The sequence below is a fragment of the Dermochelys coriacea genome, chromosome 4 (assembly GCF_009764565.3).
Source record: "Dermochelys coriacea isolate rDerCor1 chromosome 4, rDerCor1.pri.v4, whole genome shotgun sequence".
Lineage (NCBI taxonomy): Eukaryota > Metazoa > Chordata > Testudines > Dermochelyidae > Dermochelys > Dermochelys coriacea.
The window spans coordinates 131,799,754-131,817,562 of NC_050071.1; the positions used below are offsets into that span (position 1 = coordinate 131,799,754).

Here is a 17,809-nt window from a genome sequence, read left to right on the forward strand (position 1 = left end):
ACACACCACACAACAAAAACACTTACCCAGGAACCTAACCTTTCAACAAAGCCCGTTGCCAACTGTGTCCACATAGCTATTCAGGGGACACCATCATAGGGCCTAATCACATCAGCCACACTATCAGAGGCTCATTCACCTGCACATCTACCAATGTGATATATGCAATTATGTACCAGCAATGCCCCTCTGCCATGTACATAGGCCAAACTGGACAGTATCTACATAAAGGAATAAATGAACACAAATCAGACGTCAAGAATTATAACATTCAAAAATCAGTCAGAGAACACTTCAATCTCTCTGGTCACTCGATTACAGACCTAAAAGTGGCAATTCTTCAACAAAAAAACTTCAAAAACAGACTCCAACGAGAGACTGCTGAATTGGAATTAATTTGCAAACTGGACACTATTAAATTAGGCTTGAATAAAGACTAGGAGTGGATGTGTCATTACACAAAGTAAAACTATTTTCCCATGTTTATTTTCTCCCCTACTGTTCCTCAGACGTTCTTGTCAACTGCTGGAAATGGCCCACCTTGATTATCACTACAAAAGGTTTTTTTTTCTCTCCTGCTGGTAATAGCTCACCTTACCTGATCACTCTCGTTACAGTGTGTATGGTAACACCCATTGTTTCATGTTCTCTGTGTATATAAAATCCCCCTACTGTATTTTCCACTGTATGCATCTGATGAAGTGAGCTGTAGCTCACGAAAGCTTATGCTCAAATAAATTTGTTAGTCTCTAAGGTGCCACAAGTACTCCTTTTCTTTTTATAGTTGTTAATGGGGCATTTAGTGCACTGGACAAAGTACACCACATGTTGTGATAGGCATGTGTAAGATCCACAGATCTTGAAAAGTGTGTTGTGGGGGGTGCTTATCAGTGTAGTAATAGAGCTATGTTGACAGGTTTTGCATGTGTTGTTGTAGCAGGGTCTGGTGCCACTTTGAGTTAGTATGTCCTGGTCTGTGTGGAGCTTGCTCTGATGATTAGCTTGGCCTTTGAGAGCCTGTTGCTGCCATTACCCAAAGCAGATGGTGTGCCCATCTATCCTTTCTCCACCTGTGGCCTTTCTAATGTACCCCAACACACTTCCCCCTATGAGCGCCCTGGCTGCCTCATCCCTATGGCTTAACTTTAAGGGGACACTGGGCAAGACCGGAATCCAAAAGGCCTCTCCATAGCCTTCAAGGCAGCTATGCAAGATGGCCGCCTATGAGCCACCTCAGCCTCCTTTCCATGCTTCCCCGAGCATCAGCCTCCTTTCTGATGCGCATGGGTAGAGCATGCCGTCACCGGGCGTCAAGCCCTTCCCTGTGTGCCCATGCGCAGAGAGTCATGCGCCGCACCCCCGCAGGTGCACTTGGCAATGTGCGCTTGCGCAGAACAGCTCCGCAAGTACCCCCTCCCCCTGTGGTATATCTGAGTACGCTGCTAACCGCACGTATAAGCGGCCGTCGCACAGTTTTTGCCTACATTTGATATCCCTCCGCCAGTCGCGTATGGATCCCTCTAGTCACAGCCAACCTACCTGGAAAAATCACATGGATGCTCCTATTTACATGCTGAATGTTTTCCATATTGGCTTCTGACTCGGGAGCCTCAGAGAGTGGAATGGGACCCGGGACTCCTTTATCTGGGGTCGGCGGAAGAATCATCGTCTTGGGCAGTATAGCCTCTGCAAAATCGAGCCGATGAACCGCGAGAGTTAACTCCGCCCCTCGGCCAATCCGAGACAGAGGCTTGCCGCGTGCCCCTCCCCTCGTGCCGGGCCGGGCCAATGAGCGGGAACAGCTCGCGGCAGGGCGCCTGGAGGGGTGTGTGAGTGAGGAAGGGGGTGTATGCAATGCCCGGGCGGGCAGGAGAAGGAGGGTTGGTGGGCGCTGGGCGCTGATTGTGCTCGGGCTGAGGGAACTCTTCGGGCTGTTTCGGGGGCTTGAGCGGGACGTGCTGCCCGGGGTCTCTGTGTGTGTGTGTGTGTGTGTGTGTGTGGAGCAGATGAGGGCTGGGTGCTGAGGAGCGAGGCGGCGGGAGTGGGGCTCGGCGGCCTCTCCAAGGAGCTGCCCCCTCAGCTGGCTCCATTGACGCCCAGTGACTTGGCTCGTCTGTTCCTGCTGAGGAGGGGCTCGCCGGGAACAAAGGGGGGCTCGGAGGTTGGCGTCTGAGAGCGGGGACAGGTTCCCTCAGCGCTGCACAGTGGTCGCGGCCGTTCCGTTCTCCCCACCCGCACGGAAATAACACGGTCGTGTCAAACTCCCCCCCGGTGTCTACGGTTAAACGGCGACCGACTCCCCGTCCTCATCCTCTAACAAGAGCAGGAAGCTCCGCTCAGCCTCGTCCGGGCTTCTTGGGCTCGGCGTGCAACTGTCCCGGGGCGCTTGTCTAACGAAGTTGCTGCTTTGGTCGTGTTGCCTGGGTCTCTTCTGCGGAGAACAGGGCTGCCCAATGCGCTAGGATGGTGCTCAGGCTGGAGGAGAGCTGGCCCTTGCTCGTAGGGAAGAGGTTCCTGAGCCTGTCTGAGGAGGAGGGCAACGGCCCGTGGGACACGGCTCGCGTCTCCGAATGGCCCTGGAAAGCCGGCAGAATCAGGGCCGTTTCGCACACCGATGTTTCCAAACGGGACTTGAAGGTAAGTTCTGTTTATGTAACAGTCCTGGGGGGGGGGGGATGAGTGCAATATGGTGACTCTTGCCTCTTGCAAACACATGCGTGTTCTGTCTGCTTCTCAGCAATTGTTCTGGGCTAGATAAATCTGTCAATAATTACTTACCTGTTTGAAAACAACCTCTATGCTGATGTCTATATTTTCGGGAATGTTAAATACATGCACAAAAACCCTTTAAATATGTATAGATTATCTGTCTCCTCCTACCCCCTGGACAAAGTTTGTATTGTATCCTACCTGTTAAGACACATTTTTGGCACACTTCGCTACTGTAGTTATAAATTTTGTTTCAATGGTGAATATGTCTTTCTATGACTACAGTACATGTATAAGTTTGAGGAGTGGAGTGATGCTTTTAATGTTGGTAGTGGCTGTTGTTGCAATACCTTAATATTTTCTTCTTCACCATGGTCACTGGTATGATAAGTGTGGACATTTTCTATTCATGATGGTTAGGTGGTCATGAGTTTAGATGGTTCTCACAGTCAGAAAACATCCCAATGGCAACTGTGCCAATTACTTAAATGGCAGAATACTGGGAAGTATTAAATTGTATAAGAGGACAGCTAAAAATATGTATGTTAGGTGGAAACAAGGTGTTAACACCATATGACCAGTTAGCTCTTCTTGGGCCACAGCTATTGTAGTAGGTGAAGCATCTACTAGCGACAGGACTTCAAAGTAAAAAGAAAAGGAGTACTTGTGGCACCTTAGAGACTAACAAATTTGTTTGAGCATAAGCTTTTGTGAGCTACAGCTCACTACATCGGATGCATTCAGTGGAAAATACCAAAGTATTAAGGAGACTTCAAAGTAGTAATGGAGTTTTATTGTGTGTAAATTTTTATATTTTCGTCTACTTTTGACTTGGTGGCAGACTGCCTTGTTTCATGACTCTACTTCTGCTGCGGTTACCTTCTTTTAGTTGTATGGTTTTCCCTTGCTCTCTTAATGGGAGACCCTGACTGCTTCTGATAATCTGAGGAAGTGTTTGTCCATTTTCCTTTCAAGGCAGTTACTAAATAGTTCTAATTGACTTATTTATCTTTGATTTGTAAACTTTGGGATTACACTACAGACCAAGCCTAAATTCCAGAGGGTGGCATTTTAGTCATATCTAGTGTGCTGGGGGTAGAGTTTTGCCCATGTATGGCATGTCAGGGGAGGTATCAAAGCCTTGTATGGTTTGGGGAGGAGAAATTGCTGCTCAGCCCTGCAGGTGCTGCTGGGGATTTTGCAGAGCTTTACTGTGAGACCTGTAATTGGTTATGGCTCTGCTAGAAGAGATTAACTCTAATGCATTCTTCTCTCTCCAGTAGGTGTTAGTGTGAAAAGTCATCAGGATAGCAAGGGAGGTGGTTGTGATCATAAAGAGCTTTTGTACAAAAAAGCATACAACCCACTGCCAGTCTCAAAAGAAAAGGGCGGGGGGTAAAAAGGAATTTATAGCAAAAGGTTTCAGAGTGGTGGTGAACTGAAAATCCATGTTTAGGAACAGAGAGATTTGAATTGCAGTGCTTAGTCTGTAGAGAGACATGGTGGGTGAAGTAACATCTTTTATCGGACCAACTTCTGTTGGTGAGAGACAAGCTTTCGAGCTTATGCACTGCTCTTCTTCAGGTCTGGAAAAGAGAATCAGAGTTTAAATACAAGATGGAACAGATTGTTTAGCATAACTAGTTAACACATTTCAAGGGACCATTTAAAGTGAAGTGGTCTATTAACCCCCCTCCAGTCATGGGGGGCAGCTAGACATGAAGGCTATGTCTAAACTGGCAATTGAATGACACAACTTTTTGTCTTTCAGAGGTATTTAAACTCCCCCATCCTCCGAAAGACAAAAGTTTTGCTGAGACAAGTTCCAGTGTAAACAGCATGCTGTTGTCAGGAGAGCCAACAAACGGCAGCTATACCGCACAGCTTTTAGCAGCACAACTGTGGCGATGCAGCCATGTCACTAAATGCTGTGTAGTGTAGACAAAGCCTTAGGCTTTGGTTACACTAGCACTTTTGTTGGTAAAACATACCTTGGTAAGGGGTATGTGGGGCGGGGGGGAACTCACCCCTGATGGACAAAAGTGCTGGTGTGGACAGCACTATGTGGGTGAGAGATGCTCTCCAGTGACATAGCTACCGCTACTCATTGGGGATGCTTTAATTATGCCAGCAGGAGAGCTCTCTCCCACCTGCATAGAGTGGCTACGAAGGAAACCTTACTATGGAACACCTGCATCAGTACAGCTGTGCTGCTGTAAAGTCTGTAGTGTAGACGTAGCCTAAAACTCATGGACTGAATAGAGACATTGTTTAGCATAACTAGTTAACACACATTTTAAGGGACCATTGAAGGTGAAGTGGCCTGTTAACACCCCTCCAGTCATGGGGGGCAGGGGAAAAGAAAAGGGAGGTTGTTAGTGGGTTATAGATTGGATTTATGGCTTGTAACAATCTGTTCCATCTTGTATTTAGCTGGGATGCTCTGAATACATTTCCTAGCCCTGAAGAAGAGCTCTCTGTAAGCTTGAAAGCTTCTCTCTCTCACCAACATAAGATCCAATAACCTTGTCTTGCTAACAAATTTATTAGAGCATAAGCTTTCGTGAGCTACAGCTCACTTCATCGGATGCATCCAATGAAGTGAGCTGTAGCTCACGAAAGCTTATGCTCTAATAAATTTGTTAGTCTCTAAGGTGCCACAAGTACTCCTTTTCTTTTTGCGAATACAGACTAACACGGCTGCTACTCTGAAACTTGTCTTGCTAGTATCCTGGGACCAACACAGCTAGAAAATGGCATAGTGCTTGGTCTTTGAGTATCTAGTGAGTATTTGCTTCAGGTTGTGGGGCTGTCTATAAGGAAGGACTGGCCTGTCTCCCAAGATCTGCAAGAGTGATGGGTCGTCCTATGTGGGTGAACTGACAATCACTACACTTTGGAATGAACTCACACAGGAAAATAATGCAAGATAAAAAGACCACATCACCGTGGGTGAACACTTTTCACAACTATCTGTATTTGAGCTCTCAATCCTCAATCTCAAAAGAAACTTGCACAACACCTTCAAAAGACAAACTTAAATTCACAACTTTCCTATGAATGGACTGAATAGAGACATTGGATTTATGGCTTATTACAACCATCTATAACCCACTCCCCTCGCTTTTTTTCTCCTTTTTATTTTCCTGAAGCAAATACTCACCAGCAACCACACAACAGAACCACTAACCCAGGAACCTATCCTTGCAACAAAGCCCGTTGCCAACTCTGTCCACACATCTATTCAGGGGACACCATCCTAGGGCCTAATCACATCAGCCACACTATCAGAGGCTCGTTCACCTGCGCATCTACCAGTGTGATATATGCCATCATGTGCCAGCAATGCCCCTCTGCCATGTACATTGGCCAAACTGGACAGTCTCTACGTAAAAGAATGAATGGACACAAATCAGACGTCAAGAATTAGAACATTCAAAAACCAGTTGGAGAACACTTCAATCCCTCTGGTCACTCGATTACAGACCTAAGAGTGGCTATCCTTCAACAAAAAAGCTTCAGAAACAGACTCCAACCAGAGACTGCTGAATTGGAATTAATTTGTAAACTGGATACAATTAACTTAGGCTTGAATAGAGACTGGGAATGGATGAGTCATTACACAAAGTAAAACTATTTCCCCATGTTATTTCTCCCCACCCCCCACTGTTGTCAGATATTCTTGTTAACTGCTGGAAATAACCTTTCATGGTGACAAGCAAGGTAGGCTTTCCTCCTTTCCCCCCCCTGCTGCTGGTGATGGCTTATCTTAAGTGATCACTCTCCTTACAGTGTGCATGATAAACCCATTGTTTCATGTTCTGTGTGTGTGTGTGTATATATATATCAATCTCCCCTCTGTTTTTTCCACCAAATGCATCCGATGAAGTGAGCTGTAGCTCACGAAAGCTTATGCTCTAATAAATTTGTTAGTCTCTAAGGTGCCTCAAGTACTCCTTTTCTTTTTACCTCACATGTTGTCAGATATTATGGTGATTGGGAAGGGGACATGTAAAAACCTATATGGAGTGCAACCTGTAAACACAGCTGCATGCAAGCAATAATATATGCATATGCAGGAATGGAGGCAGCAATTTTGTATTACGTTTTCTCTTCCTTTGTCCACACCTTTCTTCATGTTCCTTACCAGGCATGAAATGACATCCCAAAACCAGTTCATCAAGCTACCATATTCTCCTCACTCAGAAGTGAGGAATATTTTTTACTTTTTTTTAAAAAAAAAATTAACGGATCCCCAAGATGTGCACAATATTTACTTTTTTTTTTAATCAGATCATTTAACTTGATTGCTGTAAATGTTAACTATCTTTCCTCACTCTTTTTGTCACCCTCTTCTTGCAATACATGCAAAATTTAAGCTCCTCTGTGCAGAGACTGATCTTTTCATATGTTTCTGTAAAGCAGCTAACACATCTGGGTGCTGTAAAAATAGAAAGTGAGAACTGAATGATGTTCTGACATATTAAAAAAAACCCTGCATTTTAATAGGCTTTTCTTCTGTAATAAGATAAACATTGTTTAAACTCTCAGCATCAGTAGTGGAGCTGTTGAAATACATTAATTTAAAATTAGAATCTGGCTCACTGTGGAGATGGGTAAGTAATATAGAAGAAAGGCATTTTACGGTTAAAGATGTTGCATAACATTGACTAGGTTGGAATTTAAGTTTACTAGTCTAAAAATACTGCTCTAAAAATAGAGCAGTTAATTATTGTATAGTAATTGTTTCATTGTGTGACAAAAATGCAATAATTGGACATTTTAATGAGAACAAGTGCTTATAATTAAACCTAATTGTTGGGTAAGGTTAAAAAAAAAAAAAGTGGCATTCTCCTTAATGCAGCCCAGAACTGTAAGCCACTGAGTTACCCTTCTGCCTTAGCAAAAGTGAACTTTGCCGGGGACTGTGTTTCAGCTCCCTGCCACACCAGGGAATTGTAGCAGCAGCTCCTGCCCTTCGGCCAAGAGGATCCACTGTTCACAGGCTCATAGGGTGCCGTTCCTTATGTCCCCTAAGTGATGGATAACTAGAATGTCTTTTTGCTTCCCCTGGTATATTCCAAAGTCCAGTGTCTTTGTCTCAGGAAGATTTCCTGGGGGTGCAGATTGGTAAATTCAAATTCCTTTGTCAAGGGTAGATTTGATTTATGCCCTGCCTTCCAAAACACATTTTAAGAACATATTTTTCAGCACACACACACATGCGTAATTCTTTATACAGTAAAACCTCAGAGTTACGAACTGACCAGTCAACCACACGCTTCATTTGGAACTGGAAGTACACAATCAGGTAGCAACAGAGACCAGAAAAAGCACATACAGTACTGTGTTAAATGTAAACTACTTTATTAAAAAATAAAGGCAGCATTTTTCTTCTACATAGTAAAGTTTCAAAGCTGTATTCAGTCAATGTTCAGTTGTAAACTTTTGAAAGAGATACTGACGTTTTGTTCAGAGTTACAAACATTTCAGAATTATGAACAACCTTCATTCCCAAGGTTTTTGTAACTCTGAGGTTCTTCTATATACAACTTATATATACATCACACGATGTTCCTGACCAGCATATCCCCAGTTTATATATGATACATTTTCGATGCATATTATGACAAGTGTCTTATGGGTAGTGGCTGCGTCAGGCCTGATTGAGTTACAGTATAATGTGCCCTTTGCCATCGGGCACTGAAGGGTTCTTAGGGTCCCAAAATATTATCTTTCATAGCACTTGCCTCAGTCTTTCTCTTCCTTCTATCTAAACAGCAATCTGATGGTCATGTCCTAGATTTTTAACTTCTTCCCCATTCCTCTAGGTATGTGTGGAGTTTGATGGTGAGTCATGGGAGAGAAGAAGATGGATCGAGGTCTACAACCATAAAATGAGAGGATTTCTAGTAGAGCAAAAATTGGTACTTGCTGAACGAGAATCTCAAGCCAACTCTACAGATATTGTTCAGTGGCCTGCAATGGTAAGTATACAGATTGGCCTGATCAACTTCACTTCAGTACTTGATCTGTGAAGGCAGTATTTCCTAGTTTCTGGTTTTGTAGGCTTCAGAATTTGTTTTTAATGTGATCAATAGTCCAACAATTAGAATTTACTATTTTAAAAACCTCTAATCTAAAAACGTAAGACACATTTATTAAAACAAGACAAAATCCAGCTTCACTAAAATGGCTGAATGCTTTTTTGTGTGTAGCATTCTTCATGCACCCACGTGGGAAATCTGAAATTGTACTAAAGCTTAGTTCTGTAGCCATGGGTAGGCAGGGTCTCTAAGCATTTGAGAGCAGTATTTTCCATTCTTGTGTTGAAGGGATGCCTTGTACTGCCTCATAGTGGATCTCTGACTATTTCTAGGATTGTGTTTTGGAGCAGGAGAGATGTTTCAAATCCTTTTCCCTTCTCTAATTTCCCACGGGTACTACTTCTGAAGGGGTTGTGGTGAGAGATGGAAAGATGATCAGGCGGCATTGAAGATGCATGTTGTTTCAAGCCTTTGTCCTAAATTTCTCAGTTTACTGTCCTTGGCTCAGTGCTCTGTAAACTTTAAATTCCTGTGTCCATGTGATAGTTACCTGCTTTGGTCATTTTGTGAGGATTGCACAAAAGATCTCATGCACTCAAAAGCATGAGTTTTATTTAACTGCTTGAGCCAAAGAACATAAGTCCTCCTTAGGTGTAGCGGATTGATTTACACTTTATGTGGACCAGTCAGTAGAGATGATGAAAGGCCCTTTTTCTGGTAATATGCATTTACTTACCCACTATAGATTTATTTTACTTATACTGCCCTGGTATCCATGTGTCTGGAAAACTGAGTACATCATCCAGTTTTCAATCTGTAGTGAAGTATGGTGGAGGGGAGTTCAGTAATCTGTACTGTTGGTATTCTAGTGAAAAGTACTAGTGTCGTCATTTGATTAGAGTTCTGTCAAACTTTAGGAGTTGTGTGGCCTAGAGTCCTTTGATTTCCTTAAAAGGTAATGAGATGGAAGAGATGATTAACTATCTTTACTGATACAGATGGAGTTTAGAACATTCTGTTATACAGATCAGAATAAACTACTAGGCTACTTGCAGCATTAAGGTCATCTTATGCAGCCAAACAACCAAGGGGTGTTTTTTGTTTTTTTTTTTTTTTGGTTATGCAAATTAATTCAGCTTTTTTTAGCTCGGTTTTGATAAGACTGCTGAAATTAGCATTGACTAATTTATTTATTTAAAAATCTGCTTGTGTGTAAATTGGAAATAGTCGTACAGTATTGGGGAAGTCTGCTTTTCACTTGTTGAATTCGTGGATTAATTTTAGCATAAATACTACAGATACATTATACATATTTTCATGGTGGCACTGGAAAGAATCTAAATTCTTAAACTTTTTATACTACAGAGCATCAAATGGGAAGTACAGCCCTTGCATGTATCTGAATGCATTGTATAGCGGGCATTTATTTATTCAGTAAATACATTTACGTATAGAATCTTTTCTGTGTCGTATTTTAGGTACACAGTGTAAAAAAATTCATAAGTCACTTTAACAAGGAACGCTGTGGAGTTTTAAGGCACAGTACTATAGTCTGTCTTGCAGGACTGTTGGTTAATATTTGTAAACAACTTTGATCATGAAAAATGTTCAGTAAATAGTAAGTAATTGTATATTTAAAAATGATGGGACAGACCTCACCTAAATTTAAATTTATGCTTAAATTCACAATTTAGTTCTGGAAACTTATGGTACTTACAGTATTGTCTTTTTGTTCCATGGCATTAAGCTTACAAACATCATTCTCAAACCTCAAAGAACAGGAAGTACTGTGGGACTTGGAGAATGAGTTAGGGAGGGGAGAGAGATGTGGGTGGGAGTCAGTCTCCTGCTGTATACCTGAGAGTCCTTCTGGTATGCTTTTAAATTGAAGATTAAAAAGCACCTGTGGTAAAAGGGAAACAGCCCTTCTGTGTTCCTGGATAGGAGACCAGGATAGGCAATTATATTCACAGGGTATGTAAAGGGATGCCCTGTGGCAGCCATGTTAGTTGCATCTTTTTTCAAAATACAGGGGCAAAACACATACCAAATGAAAAAGGACAATAAGCAGGAAAAGTACTGTTTCTCAAATGCTTGCTCTTGTCTTTCAGGTTTACAGATTCTTATTGGACAAGGCTGGTTTAGGATCCGTGGTATCTGTACGCTTTCTTGGTGAAGAGAGATGTGTGTTTCTTTCTAAAGACCTTTTGAAGCCTATTCAGGTAACTTTATTTGGACTGTCTTGCATACAATAAGAGGGCTCAAGCCTTATTTTGTCTAGTGTTCACTGCTGAAACATTAAGTGAAAATTTGAAGCATGTCCATGTTGCTGTAGCTCATGGAAAATTTATCCTTAATACTGTGTGTTGTGTTAAAAACCTGCTGAGTAGCCATATAAGAGAGCTTGGTGTAGGAATAACATTAGTCTTCTAGCTTTTCAGGTTGATGAACCATTGGTATATCATGATGGTAAAATGGGAGGTTCTTTCTATATGATCAGTTGACTTATGAACATGATATCCATTAGCATTGAAGGAGTTGTGTGTGTGTGTGTGTGTGTGTATACGCGTGTGTGTATATGTGCGTGTGTGTGTATATATGTGTGTGTGTATAGAAGGGAGAATAGATAACAAATCTTACTATGAAATAGAAACGCTCCACAACGGTTAGGATAGGAAGTGGTGAAGAATATTTTTTCCATTTAAAACTACAGGTGGTGTTTTAATTAGAGCTGTGTGGAGAACAATAATTCCATTTAATGGAGGTTTTTGAACTTTGGTTTCATTCCAACTTGAAATTTCTGGTTTTCATTCCAAAATGGAAATTAAAAAAAATATTTTTGAAAAAACCAAAAATTTTATAACATGCAAATGAAATTGTCTGGAGGGCTTATGGGAAGCAGAGACCCTCGGATTGCTGGCTCTCAGCTCAGCTGGGGCTTCAGGGTCCTGATACTCTCAGAGCTGAAAGGGAATTTGCTAAGCGTTGGAGATTGGGAGCTACGGCTTTTGACTCCCCATTAGTCTGCCAAGCAAGCTGACAGGAAACCTGCCTGGTTTCCTATCAACGCTTTGTTCAAAGTCAAACTGTTTCAGAAACATCTTGATGAATCTTCATTCTCTGACCAGCTCTGCTTTTAATCTGGCGGAATGTACTTGAGTTGGCTTTTGTGCAGAACATAACTATAACGGAGTGCCGTGGAATTTTTAATAGCTGCTTCGTAACTGTATTTCAGATCTCATCTTAAGGTGGCATTGATAGGGAGGGTTAACCAGTGTATATATAGGGAGGGCATAGTACCAAAAAGATGGGAGTGGCTGTTTATCTGTGGGTTGCCAGGCAAAATCATAAACTCCCATTACACTTGGAGCATAACTCTAAAACAGCAATAATCTGTTGACATTTAACTACTCCAGGCCACCTTAATCTTTATTTCAGGTACTGTGCCCTCCCTGCTTCTATTTCGTTTGGTTTTTGTATTCTGCTTTAGATAAGATTGTAAAATGTTTGGGCGGGGCGGGAATTCTCTACCTGTTTTTTGTACTGCTCTTAGCATAATAGAGAATTGATTCTGACTTGGGCCTTTGGGTGCTCACACTACAAGTACTAATGGAAGTTTTACTAATTCTTATTAATTTTTTGAAATACTGGTTTATTTTCTGTTCTTTTCTGCACGAATTACAAACCAAATTCTTAAACACAACAGAACCATCTGATTGATATGAAGCTTCACAGTATAATCTCTTGCTGTTGAACATGCTTCTGTTGGAAAAACTTTTTTTTTTTTTTAAATTAAACATTTAGTGCTCTTGGCAACTATTTACATTAAATGCTTTCATCCTAATAGGATGTGGACAGTCTGAGACACACTCTTATGGATGATCAGAATGTTAATGAAGAAATTCAAGCTTTGATTATGAAACATCTAGATGAAAGCCACTTGATGCAAGGTATGAGTATACCATCTCGTGGAAGGATACTGGAGGTCACTGCACTGGTGGTATTTACAGTATCATCTGTTAGCAAAAATCCCGTTTTTGATTTTTCTCTCCAGTAGTCTTTCCTTTCATAGAAGAATGTTGAGTAGTCTACCTCTCCCAAAACAATTTTATAGATTTGCTGTCCACCATCCATAATGAAATGCTCCAAAATGGGCAGAATTAGAAACTAGGACTCTTTTTTTTTTTTTTTTTTTTTTTAAATGGCTGGCTAACATCAGGCATCTAAAAAGTAATCTGATTTTCAGCACTCCCATGGAATTCGGTGGTAGCTGATTGATTGCTCAGTACTTCTGAAAATCTGACTTATTTAGGTGCCTGACTTTAGCCACCCACTCTTGGTTTAAAAAAAAAAAAAAAAAAAGTCTTAACCTTCACTATTCTATAGCTCAATTGAAAGGCATTGGAGACTTATTAGGAACGTCTCTTCTGTTCAAGTTAAAATTGTTTATAGTGCAGCTCACCAACTGTAATCTCTTATTTGTTGGCTTCCTATAAGTCTGTCTTGTAACAAAAAGTTTGTCTAGTGGAAATGATCTACTTCTGGGTAGAAAATTAGTATAGTGGAGTAAGTAACATGGCAGCTCTTGAAACAGTGGCAATAAAAGCGAGGAAGAACTCCACAAATTGGACACTCAGGGCTCAATCTCCAGGTCCAGCTGAGCTGTGCTTGCCATTTTTTTTGACTCCTGAATTCTGAGGGTGGCATGGCCCCCAGTGTGTATTATAGCAGAAGAAAGGCCCCAATAAGCTGTTCCAGCAAATGGACTAACCAGAATGTGGAGGTATTCTGGCCACACTCGTTTTTCCCAGCCACACTAGTCCCCCGTGTCTGGGGTCAAGAGGGAGGCGTATGAAAACTACATTGTTGTTTTGCCTGTTGTCTTCCAGTGCTGTTTACTTATTTTCTGGTGTATAGCGCTACTGGCTAGTTAGTGTTGACAGGTGGATATGTAATGAAAGTTACCATAATGTGTGTGCCCGCATGTTCCCACTCTCTGAAGCATGTGTTTTGTTTTTTAAAGGTGGTAAGAATGTAATTGGTTCAAAAGTAAGGATTTATAGCTTGGATCCATCTACCCAGTGGTTCACAGCAACTGTTGTAAATGGTAATCCAACTACAAGGACTCTGGAAGTCAACTGTCAGGAGGTAAAGAAGCAACTGATGCAACATGGGTAGATAAATAGAATTAAAACACCTTCCTTGTATCTAGGTAATTCTATCCTTGCTTTTCCATAGTAGGGTTAACCAGCTGGAATAATACCTTGTATTTTATGTCATGCTTCATTCCAAAGGATCCTAGAGCACTTTATACTGCATGCACAGTGCCACTGATGTGCATGGAAGGATAGCAAATGGCTCACTGCACACTAGTGGGAGAACAGAGTTTGGGATTTTCTCTTTTGGCCTAACAGTAGGGGAAACCCTTTTTTAGCATCTCTATATGTACAGAGTTTGCAGCACCATGTCTTGGAGACTGCCTTCTGAAAATGCATGCATACAATTTATCTAATTTGGAATGGAGGATTGAGTCATCCTTGTTAAGATTTGAACTTGAAGTTCCACAGAGTCAGGGTTTTTCAGACCAGAAGCTTACTCTATTGCTCCATAGTAGAGTATCATACTTCTGTTTTTGTTTTTAAAACTGCTTTATTAGTCTCCCCTGAGTTGTGAAAATATCCAATCTAAAACTTCTTACACAAATTGTCTTTTTAAAAAAGCTTACTCCATTTTCCCTTAAGATTCCAGCTTTAAAAACTCTTGATCCAGAATTGATTCATGTTGAAATCATACATGACAGCCATGAAAAGTGTGGTAAGACCTTTTATTTATTGGCCTTTTGCTGTTTGAAGTAATTTTCAATGTTGGAAACATACTAATTTAATCACTTTTTCAATGTTTCAGGCAAATCTAAGAGAAATGGGAGTATGAAAAGAAAATCATCTGATGATAAAGGAAATGTTGATGCCAAACATATAAAGTCCTGTTCTGAGGTAACTATGGCTTATTTTCACTATTGTAACATTTGTGATTGAGCTGTTAAGGAAGAGGACTAGATGGCCTCAATTTACTGAACCACTACGCTATGTCTACGCTTAGAATGCTACAGCAGCACAGCTGGGGGTGCAGCTGTGCCTCTGTAGCGCTTCAGTTTAGACACTTATTATAGCAACAGAGGGGATGCTTCTGTCAGTGTAGGTAATCCATCTCCCTGAGAGATTGGTAGCTAAGTTGACAGAATAGTTCTTCCATCGTCCTACCACTGTCTATGCTGGGGGTTAGGTTGACTTGACTGTCTCAGAGGTATGGATTTTTCACACCCCTGAGTGATGTAGTTATGCCGCTCTAACTTTTCAGAGTAGAGCAGCCTCGCACTCACACTTCTGTGCTAGTCCAGAAGTGGGTGTAGTTTTCTCTACTAGAAGACAGAGAACAATATAATTGAGCCTTTGGGTGAGATCACTTTCTCATTCGTAAAAGGAGTTTGTCTACTTCCAATCCTGTGGGTGTCTTCCCCCCCCCCCCCCAGAGTGCAGCCTTTTCTTGCTGGTTATATAGAGAGAAATTTAAAGATCAGGGTTTCTTTAGCTTAGAAAAATATATAGGAAAAGAGAAAAATTCAATGGTAACTTTACCCTGTAACTTACTTGCTTGACTGCTCAGATTTTTTTTTGCTATCAGACAGGAGTGCACCAGTCTTACAGAGATATTGTATGTTGTTCTGCAAAGGGAGAATCTGGCAGCTTTTCTAATATTTTCATGTTTTTCTGAGCCAAATGCATTTGAGTGGTACACCAAGCCTAGCTAAGATCCAGGAAAGCTGTCTCGAAGGCCAAAGGCCTGGATGATTTGGATATGGAGAATAATGGTATAGCTATAGAACAGTCCTTCAAATGACCATGTGATTAGCCTCATCAGATCTAGTTGCTTTTTGTGGAGGAGGGAGGGGTCTTCTGGGAGGTTTAGGGGTTGTCTCTGTGCCATCTTGCTTCTGTGCCTAGGTTACTGTAACCATGTGGTCAGTCCTTTGTCAAGCCAGCTATATAGAAGTCTCTACTAAAAGTGTCTGACCATGAAATGGACCTAAAGTACAGTAGTGATATCAGAAATATAGCCACTTCTGTCTGAGGTGGAAACTTTTCACTGTAGTCTTTGGAAGGAGGATATTTTAGCTACCCCAGAACTCTAGAGGGGTTATCTGGATTCCTATAAGGCAGGGGTAGTCGATTATTTTTTGTCAAGGTCCAAATTTCTTGGTCAGTGAAGGTCCAGACTCCAGAGAAACACTTTTTCACACTGCAATAACAATGATATTAAGTAAATAAAAAGATTTTGAAGTCTGGTCAAAAGTAGCTGGTGGTTTGAATTTGGCCCACAGTCTTCTTATTGACTGCCCCTGCTATTAGATGTCTATCATTATATCTGAGCATCTTCCAAAAAGCATGGAAGATATTTATTTTCTTTCCAGTCAGAATAACTGAACTCCTGTTTGTTTTATTTTTTTTTAAATGTGGTGGTAGTGGTATGGGAAGTATAGATCAAAGAACTGGATTTTGTATTTTGCTCTGAAGGTGAGTAAGACTGTCCTGACGACTTCTGGGATTGAATTCAAGATTCAGGGGCCATTTTCTGAGCGAGCATGAGTTTTAGGCTGTCTATGATTTTAAAATGCAACAGCTGCACTGCCGTAGTGCTTCAGTGTAGACACACACTACTGTGATGGGCAGGGTTATCCTATCGCTGTAGGTAATCCACCTCCATGAGAGGTGATAGCTAGTTCAATGGAAAAATTCTTCCATTTGAGGTAGTGCTGTCTATGCTGGGGGCTAAGTCAGCTTAACTATGTCTCTCGGGCTGTGAATATTTCACACCCCTGACAGACATAGCTGTGCCGCTCTAAATTTTTCATTGTAGACCAGCGCTTAGTAGAGAGGATTGACAGCTCCCTTTGTTTTATTGTAATGTAGCTGTCTTAGGAGGAGATGATTCCACAGCATGAGGTGGTGACTTAGCACAGTCCCGTGGAAAGTTTTGAAGTTAATGACATAGATATTGTGGATTTGACACAAGGAGCTAGTGGTCGGTGCTCTCTGTGGCTTTTGCTTCTGAGTGGACAAGCTGCTGTGTTCTGAACTGTTGGCAGTGGTTTCATAACTAGGCACAGAGATTTACAAGTTTTACTAAAGCTAATAAAAATATATAATATAATACGTAGGTTGCGAAAAGCGTCTGTACATCTGGGTATAGTGCTTAGATTATCCACAAATTTTAGTTTTTAAAAGTCATATGATGCATAGAGTACATAATCAGCAATAACCCAAATTTAGGTGACTAGATTTAACAATACAGTTTAGATATTGGAATCTGAATACTCAGGTACATCACTCTTGAAAAGTTGTATAGAGATTTGATTGTGGAAAGCAAAATATATCAATGAGTAGAGCTTGTCCTTCAGTAACTTTAAGAATTAGGTTGGTTGTCCATTTAGAAAACACAGTCCATGAGGAAAGTATTTGTTTCTTGACTGCGCTTCTCATTGGCACTCCAGCTCATCCTTCCTGGTATTGCTGACATCCAGTTATGTGTTCTATATAGATGTCCCTTGACCACCTGATGGCATCTGACACCATGAGTTGCCACATCAGCAGAGCGTTGACCAATTCCGCATTCTCTCGGCACTCGCTCGTTACTGGGGTCCCATGCGTCTAAGGCTCTGACTATCTCTACACCTAGAATCTTCTTATGGGGGTTCTATAACACAGAAAATTCTATACGTTTGGATTGTATGGAAGAATTAACGCATACTAATAAAATTACCTATCCGACATAAATTCTTGAGGGCTTTTTGTACCAGTGTAGGTTTCCAGATTAGTTCTGAAAGTTATCAACATTAATAGCTCTTAATTGCTTTAGAGGAAAATTAGCTGTGGTATGTCAGCTGGCAGTTATCTGAAATACTTGACTTTTCTAGTCTCCTTTAGAAGTTTCTTCTAACTTTTCTTAACACATTATCCATTTTTCTGAAATGCTTGTGTGCTGTGGGTTGCAAAGAT

At 41.3% G+C, this 17,809-nt stretch overlaps 1 protein-coding gene across 4 annotated transcripts in view; it reads left to right on the plus strand.

Annotated features, from left to right (window-relative positions):
- The first annotated feature begins 1,457 nt into the window (after positions 1-1,457).
- Positions 1,458-17,809, plus strand: part of KDM3A (lysine demethylase 3A) — a 46,027-nt gene continuing 29,675 nt past the window's right edge. The window contains exons 1-7 of one of the 4 annotated variants that reach the window (XM_038400155.2): positions 1,458-2,637; positions 8,541-8,696; positions 10,868-10,978; positions 12,604-12,706; positions 13,780-13,904; positions 14,498-14,570; positions 14,661-14,749. In XM_038400155.2, coding sequence (XP_038256083.1) covers positions 2,464-2,637; positions 8,541-8,696; positions 10,868-10,978; positions 12,604-12,706; positions 13,780-13,904; positions 14,498-14,570; positions 14,661-14,749 — 831 coding nt within the window. In that variant the 5' untranslated portion in view covers positions 1,458-2,463. Of the gene's footprint in view, positions 2,638-8,540; positions 8,697-10,867; positions 10,979-12,603; positions 12,707-13,779; positions 13,969-14,497; positions 14,571-14,660; positions 14,750-17,809 lie in introns of those variants that run through there. The other 3 variants (XR_006280611.1, XM_043512711.1, XM_043512712.1) reach the window with 3 other exon arrangements.